At 41.9% G+C, this 11,046-nt stretch overlaps 2 protein-coding genes across 2 annotated transcripts; both read right to left on the bottom strand.

The window, feature by feature from the left end:
* Window positions 1-110: 110 nt before the first annotated feature.
* LOC115735726 lies at window positions 111-1,076 on the bottom strand. The gene has a single exon (XM_030667128.2). The coding sequence runs from the start codon at window positions 966-968 to the stop codon at window positions 111-113; it is 858 nt and encodes a 285-aa protein (XP_030522988.1). The 5' UTR covers window positions 969-1,076.
* A 4,115-nt stretch (window positions 1,077-5,191) lies between these two features.
* On the bottom strand, window positions 5,192-10,033 carry LOC115735790 (nitrate regulatory gene2 protein-like). Its single transcript, XM_030667189.2, has 4 exons — window positions 8,452-10,033; window positions 7,951-8,165; window positions 7,427-7,650; window positions 5,192-6,645 (listed from the first exon to the last, which is right to left on the bottom strand). The coding sequence occupies exons 1-4, from the start codon at window positions 9,713-9,715 to the stop codon at window positions 5,901-5,903; spliced, it is 2,448 nt and encodes an 815-aa protein (XP_030523049.1). The 5' UTR covers window positions 9,716-10,033; the 3' UTR covers window positions 5,192-5,900.
* Between the last annotated feature and the right edge of the window lie 1,013 nt (window positions 10,034-11,046).

Here is an 11,046-nt window from a genome sequence, read left to right on the forward strand (position 1 = left end):
TCTGATTCCGTTTCTTCATTTATAGTCTGCGAAATGTACGAGTACTATCTATGATACAGATGTTGCTACGACTCTCCTTTGTCGACTAATGCCGGGGCGAAATTTCTCGATTAGTGAATCAACATATTGAGAAGGGATGCCCTGGTTTTGATTAAATGCCTTTGCAGGCGCTCCAGATCTTCACTGAGACCCTGAATGCTTGACTCGATAGCCCTCAACATTTGCTTTAGATCTTCCCCTGGATCACCGAACGTTACCAACTTGCTGCCAAGGAGGGAGTCCACTGCAGCATCTGCCGTCGAGAACTCATCACCCGTTACTCTCCCCTCGGCTTCGGCCCTTTTGGAATGCATCAACTTGGAAACTAAAGGCCAGCCTCTTCTCTTGTCCTGTGCCTTTGTCCCATTTAACAAGTGCAACAAAGACTCGAATGTTGCTAGAGCAATCTCCTCAGCTTCTCTCAACATGGAAACCAGCACCATGTCGTCCGGGTCCGAAGGAGAGAAGTCATGTGAGCTCTTCAAGTTTTTCAAGCATCCTTTGATCATCTTCTTCGCCATCTTCCCGGAGGTCAAGTATCGTGCCACCTCGTTTCTGAGCCCGAATTCGTCGCGCAGAGCCGATTGAAGTTCATGCGCACTTTCATTGGTCTGTACAATCACGTCCTTCATGCTACTGCACAAATCCAAGAGCCTGAGAAATTGGTCCAGCAGCTCGTTGCGGCATTCTTCATGGGCAAAGCACTGTTTGGAATAGAGCAACAGAAGCGAGTCGTCCAGAGAATTGTAGACTTCTCTGAGACAGCTTATCCTGCTGCTTGCCAATGACAGCGAGGGAGATGATGCGGCATCCGAGCATCTCAGTCTATCCAATTGCTCGTCGGCTTTACGAATGAGTGGGTGATGTTTAGAAGGCAAGCTGATGGAACGAGCACGGAAGTGGGATTTGAGGTTCGACGCAGAAGCCATCCTCCGAAAGACCACGCTGTTTGCTCCAAGTTCGTTCCCAAAGACAGAGTTGAAGCCTCAGTTTCATAGTCTCTTGCCATTGCCAAGGACTTAAATACAAGGAGAGGCGAGAGGCAAAGGAGAACAAATAATTCGACTCCTCGTGCGGCCTAATATGATATTTGATCAGGATCGAAGCTTTCTTCGCCGATGTCCGCTCATTGTCTCCCGCCACCCTGTCCAATGTGTAGCCTTATCGAAAACTATGGATCTAATAATTGCAAGAGAAGCTAGAATAACGAGTTACGAGTTTTATAAATCGCGCACGAGCGGGCGGTGATGCTGGCCTGTCTCCGATGCCTGCGGATCAGAATAAAAAGATACAGCTGCGTACCTGTGTCTGTCCATTATATAATGGTGCTTGATGCAGGAGGACTGGTTAGATCATATCACTTCTGATCAACCAAATGAAAAGGGTTGATGAGAGAAATTAGGTGCGTTAGGAGTAGACATCAGACCAGATCGAACAAGACTCATTTTTTAAGTTGAAGTTCATGGACGAAGATCATCAATGGCTGCCCCGGAACAACGAGAGAGACGAGAGAGAGTTGAAACTGAAGGGGACAAAGCAGCAGCAGCAACAGCTCATTCAAGATTTCACAGGTTCCAAAACCGCCTGTCCCTGTTGAATTCTCACCTGCGCACGATGCTGAAACCTCAACTCACATACGTTCGGAGCACATACAACACATCACATTTGATATGAATTTACATGTTCTTTTTTTTTTCCAACATTAAATTTGGAAAAAATTAACTTTCAACCTTAATTATTTTTTTGTAATGATTGCAACTTCTCATTTAGGAACTTGTCGTAGTCCTTTAAAACAGCGTCTATGAGAAATTATATTCGAAATGTTCTTTAAAAAATCGCAATATAACCATATTTATTTGTGATGATTAAAAAATTCTCGCTAAATCGGTATCCAATATCTTTCAAATTTTATTTTTAAAAAATTTATTTTGAGATTTGCATATTCAGGAATATATTAACTTTTATTTTTTCTGCTATGAACTAATTGTAATTAATAGTCATTAATTCAACAGCTATAAGGGATGAGAATTCGTTCATTTAGATTTTGTTATAATGATTACCTTTTAGTATTATTATACACCGAGCCTTATTGACAGTGCTAAGAATTTTCGTGTAATAAAACCTCAACACATGGACTTTGTTCCCAATTTAGTAATAAGAATATTGTCGTGCAATATGCCTTAAATTAAAGAGAGAGAGAGAGAGAGAGAGAGAGAGAGAGAGAGAGAGAGAGAGAGAGAGAGAGGGAGAGATTTGAGAACAAAATAGAATTTACCAGCCCTGGATCTTTGACCATACATCTCAATAGAACCTATATATACATAGATTAATGTTCTTATTAACTACAGAGTAGAATTTAATGATTAGAGATTTATCGAAAAAATGATATTTTTAGTGCCAAAAGTCATGTACGGAGATCATTTTGGTGCCAAAAGTTTTTGCTGGATCACTTAAATGCCAAACGGAGACAAAAGAATCACTTTGGTGTCTCTGGCGAAAAATTCCGGCCACTCTTAATACGTGGCATTTTTAATTAATTTTTGAATTTTAATTAGCATTAAAAAAAAAAAAAAGAAGCCCACGTGGCCTTCAAAATTCAGAAAAAAAATTAAAAAAACAAAAATTAACAGCAAATTTTTAAAATAAAAAATTTATTTAAAATAAATTGAAATAAGCTAAAAAATTAGAAAAAACTAAATAAATAAATAAAAAGCAGATTAGGCAGCAAGGATTGCTGTAACCCTTACTTTCGCCACCCCACCATCGCCAGCAATGGCCGGCAAGAGTGGGGCATGGCCGGCAGGGGTCGCCGGCCGGCTATAGGAGAAAGCGTCTCGGCCCTCGCCCAAATTGAGAGAGCACCGGCCCCCGGCCGGGGCTCGACGACCCCTGTTGGCTATGCCCCACCCTCATTGGCCATTGTCGATGATGGTGGGGCAAAGAACAATGGGCTACGGCCCTCGCTTCCTAGTTTGCAGTCCCTCCCTTTTAAAAAAAAAAATATTAGTTCTTTCTGAATTTTTCAGCTTATTTTTTAAATTATTTTAAATAAAAAAATTGAAATTTAAAAATAAAATGCCACGATGGACCTCCGACGAGCCACATCGGCGTCATGTATTAATAAAAGAAAAGTACCACATCAGATTTCGGGCAAAAAATATCTAAGTTAGACTGAAGTGATCCTTTTTCAAAAAATTTGGCACTCAAGTGATTCGACGAAAACTTTTGAAACCAAAAGTGTCCTTTTCTCGAGATTTATCAGTAAACTCTACAAAAAGACTAGACAACATGCTAGGACTTAATTACCAAAATATCAGATAACTCTATTACCTTCCACACGTCAATTAGAGATTTATCATCAAAATATGCACAAGAAATTAGAAATTTACTAGGATAGAGATTTTCGAAAGTATCATGAAAATTAAATTGCAAAATAAAACACACGCGAGCGTGCCATGTGGCTCGACCTCGTGCAAGCTATATAGAAGCCGACGAGCAATATACCGTATAGAACAACATACGCAAAAGGAGTTACCTGTGTTATGTTTGTAAATGGTATGTTTCCGCTCACCAAAATACTAAAAGATGCTCTCTTTTTTCATCGAAATCAATCTAACTAAAAATATTTCATCCCACTTTTTTTTTTATGCGATCAACATAGAATAGTAGGCAATCAAAAAAAGAAAAAAAACATAGAATAGTAACATGAATTTCATTAGAAAGTGTACTGATCCAGATTTGAAAATATTATTAAAAATGGGGAAATTGTTAAACTTTATGCACGAGTGATTTCGAAAACCTTTTGGCTGCTGTGTTTGGTTGTCTGGATTTGGATAGTTTAGGAGAAGGTCGAATTAAAAATCCTTCAAATATCCTCCGGATTTGTAGAAAATCCCATCAAATGTTTGGTACAATCCAAAATAGGATAAAAATCCTTGAAGATTTTTGAAAATCTGCTAAGGTTTTTGAAAATCTCACTTGCCTAATACAAACCAGATCAAAGAAGATGCGATAGTATTGATGATCAATGCCGGACATGAAAAGAGAAATTCAGAGAGCTTTTTTTTTTAGCTCGCTTGTTTTTTACGTTCCCACTTGTTAGTGAGCTGTCTTCTGCTCTAGGGAGGAGACGATTCGTTAAGGCACTTTGAACGAGTTGATTACGTTTTTTTGTAGGCTATAGAGTTTTCACTACTCATCAATGAGTTGCCTCAATCGATCGATCGATGAGAGAGCGATAGCTTCAAGTAGAGAAGAAACAGAGCAATCTCCTCGGCCTGGACAGCGAAGAAGAGGATGAACTCCTTCACCAGAGATTCTTCAAAAAATTTTCCTTGAGGCCGATGGTGTCAAGCCAACGGATTGAGAGGTGCAAAGAGGACCATTTTTATTTTTTTTTGTTGGTCAGTAAAGAGGACGATGTTGAATAGTGAAAAGGAAGCGTTTTATCCTTTTTATATGTGTTTTTTTTTCTCAATTTTTTATATTAGATATCCTACCCGGCTTTATCTTATCTCTTAGATGGGATTTTTTTATCCGGATTATATCCGAATCCAATGTTCTTCCAAATATCGAATAGGATAATTATATCCGAAGCTGCATCCGATTATATCCGAACATATCCGAATTCAGTGTTCTTCCAAATATCGGATAGGATAATTTTTATCCTATCTGGAGTTATATCTAATCCCCCAAACGCAGCTTTTGAGAATCAAGTCATTGTTGTCTTACTCACTTGGCCACCTTCTCGGCTTATCTATCCTCAAATGAAGCATTGAAAAATCTATTTGGTAACAATTCTGTTCCCGAAAATAATTTCTAAGCAGAATTAAATATTTTCTAATTTTGTTTCGTAAATAGAGTAGATTTTTTTTATTCTCGTTTTTGTTCCAAATCTGCTCCCTAGCCACTAATATGTTTTCGAGAACAGAAAAATTAACTTAAATTACCAAACAGATTTATATTCTTTTCCTATTCTCGAAAACAAAAAGAACAAAAATCAGAAAAAACAAAAGTGTTACCAAACAACCCCGGCGCTTCTCTCCTTAAGAAGCCAACATCACCATTTCTCACTTCAAGTTCCTCATGTTACTTCAACAGATTAAGCAGAACATAAACGCAAGAACCAAACCGGATAAAAAAGTCAAGCGAGTCGAGAAAAGTAAACTGCTGCATGACTGGCTGGCTCTGCTATAATTCCAAGATCCCCCTCAACTCTTAAATCTATCAATGTACAACAATAAATGAAATGTTTGGTAGCAGCAAATTAGATCTTACATGGTTCCGGTTTAACATACAGGCACCTTCAGTGCATTTACTCTAGAGAAACTTCCTAACCCTCAAACTATACTGATGCAAAACTGAGGGAAATGGAGCTGTACAAATTGTGGCGGACATCGGACCGGTTGCTTAGTTCTGTCCGTCCATCACAAAAGGCAAGTGAGAACGAGAGACGTTGCTTTACGTCGCAGATGCAAACCTGATCTCCAACAGGAGAACCTTCATTATGTTAAACATGACACTTTGCCTTAGTTTTCGGATATCCTCGGCACTCACTGCCATTTCTCCGTGACAATGCGATCCCGTCAGCTCTGGACTGATGTTTGCACTGCTGTTCAATGTCTCTCACACTCACTGTTGTCATTATAGTCATCCCGAGATCCACTATACTGAAAAAACTGTTGAGTCCAGATCTCCCATTGCCATGACCAAGTCCTTTCCCAAATAAAAGAAGCTTTCACCAGACTCTTTCATAAGGGGAGGCCCAGCAGGAAATTCAGATGTCCAGCAGGAGAGACAGCAAACTGTGAACCCTCGAATCAATATACAGGCGGCAAGCCAATCCTCAGATTGCAGATCAATTAAGATGAACGCTTGTCCTCACTCTCATGAACGCGCTCCCGAGCGATCTTGATTTCTTCCTCACTCCGTTGCATTAGTTCCTCGTATGCTCGCATAGAGTCCGCAGTATACCTCTCCATTGCCTCGAAAACTCGTTGCAAATTTGCCTGGAAGTTATTACTACTGACATCACTCTGATATACGAGCTGCCCAGTTACTGTTGGGATATCACCATTCCCTGAGACCTGAATCATTTTCTTTTTCAGTGCCTGAATTTCTTTCTGTATTTTCTGGTCCTCTCTGTCCAAGTCCTTAGTTGCCGTCATCCCCGGGTGCATCTCCTGCTTGTCCCGCTCCCTGAGCTGAAATACACTGGATGTGAAGCCAAACATCGCAATTACAACTTCCTTCTCAGATATTCTATCCATAGCTTGCGACCACTGATGACAAATTACGAATATTGGAGGTGCGCCTATCCTACCAGGTGAGAAGGGAACTACTCCATCAGGAGTAACTTCAGGCTCATACAAAAGACATTTTAGAAGCCAATTGTTTAGAGCCCTGACGTATTCCTTCTGCACAGTTACCCAACTGGTGAATCGGTTAGCCCAGTTGACAAGTTCACGCTGGAACGGCAGTATCGCGTCAGGAGACGCATCTCCAAGCTTTCTCGCAGAACCAATGGGACCAAAGCTCTGAGCTTCCTTCATTGCTTGACACTGATTCCGGTGGCATTCAAGTAGACATTTCCACATTCTCATTAACCTGTAGTTAACAGATCATGAATTAGCATGATAGGACAACGCATGTGCCATTAAAGTGCAATGAGCATCCCATGGTGAAGTCCTTTCATCTAAACCCCGAATCCATCATCATTCATTCCATGCAGATTATGGCTATTAACTAGAAATTAGATTGCTGCATACACATAGATCAACTGCTCACGTTGTGGTTGACCCCCTATGCCAACAGGCAAATTTAACTTACGAAAAGCGAATGCATGGGATTGACCTATGTCAACTTTTTAAATTTAGGCACTACTTTAGCATGACATCATACCTCCGGAATTTTCTAAATCTACAATCTATTTTCATCAAGAAAAAGCTGCAAGGTATTTGCCACTTGTCAGCGTATGGAAGTCAAGGTATTTTATTATCTAGGGGCACACCACACTCGACATGAATAAGTACAGAACTACCAAAGTAACATACTTAAATGTGCATATCTATACAAATTGTACGTTTCAGACATTCATAATTTCAACCCAATCCAACAACCCATGGAGAGATCGAGGTACATATAGCTCGAGCAAATATAATAAGTACAACCTAAAATGGCAAACAAGCATCTCAGAGGAACAAAGAAGTGACATTACTACTACACGAGCTCACGTGCACATGGACAAAAAGGTAAAATTATTCTGAAGGAAATCATGAAAACAGCAACTCTTAGTCACAGTATCGGGAGTTGAGTTGGTTCCAGTGCAAACAAAGGTGGGGAGGAACAACTAAAAATCCAGCATTTTGAAGTTAGTAAGTGGACATACCCTTGTATCAATTCATTTATCTGCGGCCACAGTTCTTCGTCTCTTATCTTGTTGATAGTCACAGATATCTTGTCAACAACCTGAATTGCAATTCTTATCTTTGTCGATAGACTTCTGATCATGTTCCTCGTTTGCTCGACCTTGGAAGCGTCAGCACGCCTGTCATCCAAATGTTTCAACCTCTGGACCTTCCTATCATGAATGACGCGCATCTTTTCCTCAGCCTGCAAAAGGACGAAGACCAAACGAAACATGAGACGAAGGCACCAGAAGAAATGGCCAGCAGAGGATGAGATTCAACTTAAAATGTGCACCACACTAAAGAGTATCCAAAAAAATTGCTCCCAAGGAAATTACATTTAGCCTCTTATAGATCCCCATAGAAAGGCTTCAATTTTCATAGTATCAAACACGAGCAGCATAAAATTGCACCTGCCTCTCCATCAAGTTAATAAAGATTGAAAATGTTGCACCGCGGCGAGATACGATAAGAGAGTGGAGAAAATAAAATGCAGATGCTATACCTTAACCTCGTTATACAGCTTCTTCTCCCAGAGATAGAGCTTGTGCAAAGTGGAAGAAAGATTTCCCGACCTCATTCCCATTTCTTCATTAACACCCAAGGAAGCTGGCCCAGCATTCTCAGCAGAGGCTGACGGCTCAGCACCCTTGGAAGAAGGGTGCTGTGCCGATACAACAGACCATGAAGGAGTATTGCCATGTGCCTTCTTCGAAGAAACTGCCGGCAGAACATTAAGTATCAAGTTCAACAGTCCAAAAGAGAAGTCGATGAGGCTAAACTCTCAAACTCAATGAAGTAAGTACAGTAATCATAATAAAGTCTAGTACGCACAGGACAAAAACACAACCAAATGATCTTAATACCAGACAACCTGCAAATAACAATGGCTTTATCACTGAATAAGAGAAAACGCATGTATCGAGCAAGTATTGAATACAGTAAAAGCCACTCACTCAAAAAGAAGACAACTTGCGCAATCCAAAGAATCCGGAGATAGACTCACCGTGACTTTTACGCCTATAGGGAACCTTCCCCGCTTCCAGCATCTTGGCAATCTCATGTCCTGACTCTGCTGCTCTTTTAAATTCAGCCTCAATTTCCCTCACCAATTCAGAAACACTCCGAATACCCTTGAACCTGGAGGCATTACCGCCTTCGTCCGACCTTCCTTCACCATCAACGACGTTCTTCTCCACCACGTGGACCTCATACTCCGCCGCCCCATCATTAGCTTTATCGATCGAAACACGAGGCCTGGCTTGATACATAGACGTCGATGCGCCACTATCGACTTTCCCATCTTCTTCCTCACCTTCATCCTCATCAACCATCACAGATTTCAAATGATTCCCTACATCAACAAACTTTGGCTTTCCATGGACTTCCTTCACCACCTCGTGCTCGTCCTCCAGATCAGGAATTCCTTCCTCCTCCCTCAACTCCTTTAAGTCCCTGCTCAGCCTGTTAGCCGAATAAAACCCCTCAGAATCCCCAAAAGGATTCAGAAAGTCCCACGGGAAAGACTGAGGAGGCGAGGGGGGCGGTGGTGGCGGCTTCTCCTCAACATGCCGCCGGGGCGGAGACAAAGATCCGTAATTTATCTGAGAACCATAGTACCCACCAACTGAACTACCGTAGCCAGGATTACTATTACCATAGGGATAAGGAGCTAAGTTATTATTTGAGTAGGAAAAATAATTAGAAGACGACGATTCGCCCATGTAAACAGTCTCCGAAGTCACGGGCTTTTGCTCGTAGACCACAGAAGGCGTCGCTTTACTCTTCATGTAGTTCATGTACGAAAAACCACCTGAATACGAGCTCATACCCATACCCATACCCATACCTGGCGGCTCCTGATCCGAATTCATGTACTCAATGTGGTGGCCATCGTAACCGTGCAGAGGCGAGGAGTGGCCCGAGTGATGGAGCTCGTCGGAGAGAGAGCCGTCGTCGGAACCGGAGGGGAAGTGGAGGTGGGAGCCGGAATTGGAGCCCTTGGAGGGGGAATTCGCGAAGGCGACGGCGGCCGCGTGGTCTCCCTTCCTCTGCGCGGGCAAATTGAGGACGGGGCCTCCCGAGGCGGCGACGCCGTGGGAGAGGAACTCGCGGAGGGACTGGCCGACGTCCCTCAGCGACGCCATGTAGGTGACGTGGGCCTGGGCCAGGTCGTACCGGTGGCGGATCGCCTGGTCGAGGGAGGAGCACCGCTCGCGGCAGAGCGCGACGGCGGGGAGATCGTCCAGCTTGGAGCTGGCGCAGCCCATTTCGCACGCCAAAAGAAAAACCCGAACTTTTCAACTTAAACCCACGACCAAAATCGGCGAAGGGCAGACAGAGAGAGAGAGGGAATGATAGCTAAGTTGGTGGATAGATTATGGAGGCCATGGTGGATGGAGGAGAGCGAGGCGGCGAGTTAGAGAGAGACAGAGACAGAGACAGAGGAGTGGGTGTTCGTTTCTGGAGAAAATTGATGGGAAAGAGAAAGGGAAAGTAGAGAGAGAGAGAGAGAGGGAATCTTATGACAGCACGGCGATTTCTCGTCGGCATGTAGCAGAGAGAGAGAGAGAGAGAGCGTGGTGGAACAGTGGGAGCATTGTGCGTCGGTGTTGCGATGTTGTAATCTGTGAAAAAAAAAAAAAAACACTGTACCTTTTCCCTTAGACTGTAAATAATCTGTACAGCAGCAAATTAGATCATACGTTAATTTGCGGTAATAAAATAACATTAACGTAGACAGAGTCCCGCAGGACTGAGCGAGAGATTCCCTTTCTGGGAATATTTCCTACTTAATTAATCCAGATTAGATTAAATTACGTTGAAGGTTGAAGGTCCTTGGAGTGGACCTTCAGTCCATGCCAATTCTTAATTGCCGAGTTTAGTCAGTTTCTATAATATGAATAGGTAAAAAAGAAAAAAATCATAACATTGTAATCATTCATTCGCCGGACGTTATATCTACGTATTGTGCGAGTCAAGTTAAAACAGCTATAAAAATGTCGTAAAAAATGATAAATACTTTGAAAACCGCAGCTTTTACCTCTCTCATACATCAATCGATTTCACCGACTGATATCATTCGATGAGATATTTTATAAAATGATTTTTGGAACCGATGTTTGGCAAAATGCTTCAATGCCGAATCGAGAATTCATTTAACCCCCAAAATATTCGTAATAGTTACGGAATGCATGGCTCGCGATTAAAAAATATGCTACCCTTGCTACGTTGAGTTTAAAAAAAAAAATCAATTATTAAGTCGGGGACGTTCACGAGTCGTGACTGGATCGGCATGTATTTTATTTTATTTTTCATATGTATAAAATCAATGCGAGAGTGATTGAGGGGGTGGTTAGTACATACGAATTGGATGTTGGAATTTTTTTTTTAATAATCGTATTAAGAAGGAGGAGGAGGAGGAGGAGGGATTATTTTAATTAATTAATTGGACGGGGAGTTCAAATCAAAGGGTCGCCCATGGAAAAAGGGAAAGGAGAAGTTGGACTGGGAACTAAAGGAGGAAGGAAAAGCTGGTTTGGTTTTGACGGCAAGCTGAACTTTTTTGACGCTCCTTGTTGCCGCCAATTGGGGTTTGGGT

The sequence above is a fragment of the Rhodamnia argentea genome, chromosome 11 (genome assembly GCF_020921035.1).
Source record: "Rhodamnia argentea isolate NSW1041297 chromosome 11, ASM2092103v1, whole genome shotgun sequence".
Taxonomy (NCBI): domain Eukaryota; kingdom Viridiplantae; phylum Streptophyta; class Magnoliopsida; order Myrtales; family Myrtaceae; genus Rhodamnia; species Rhodamnia argentea.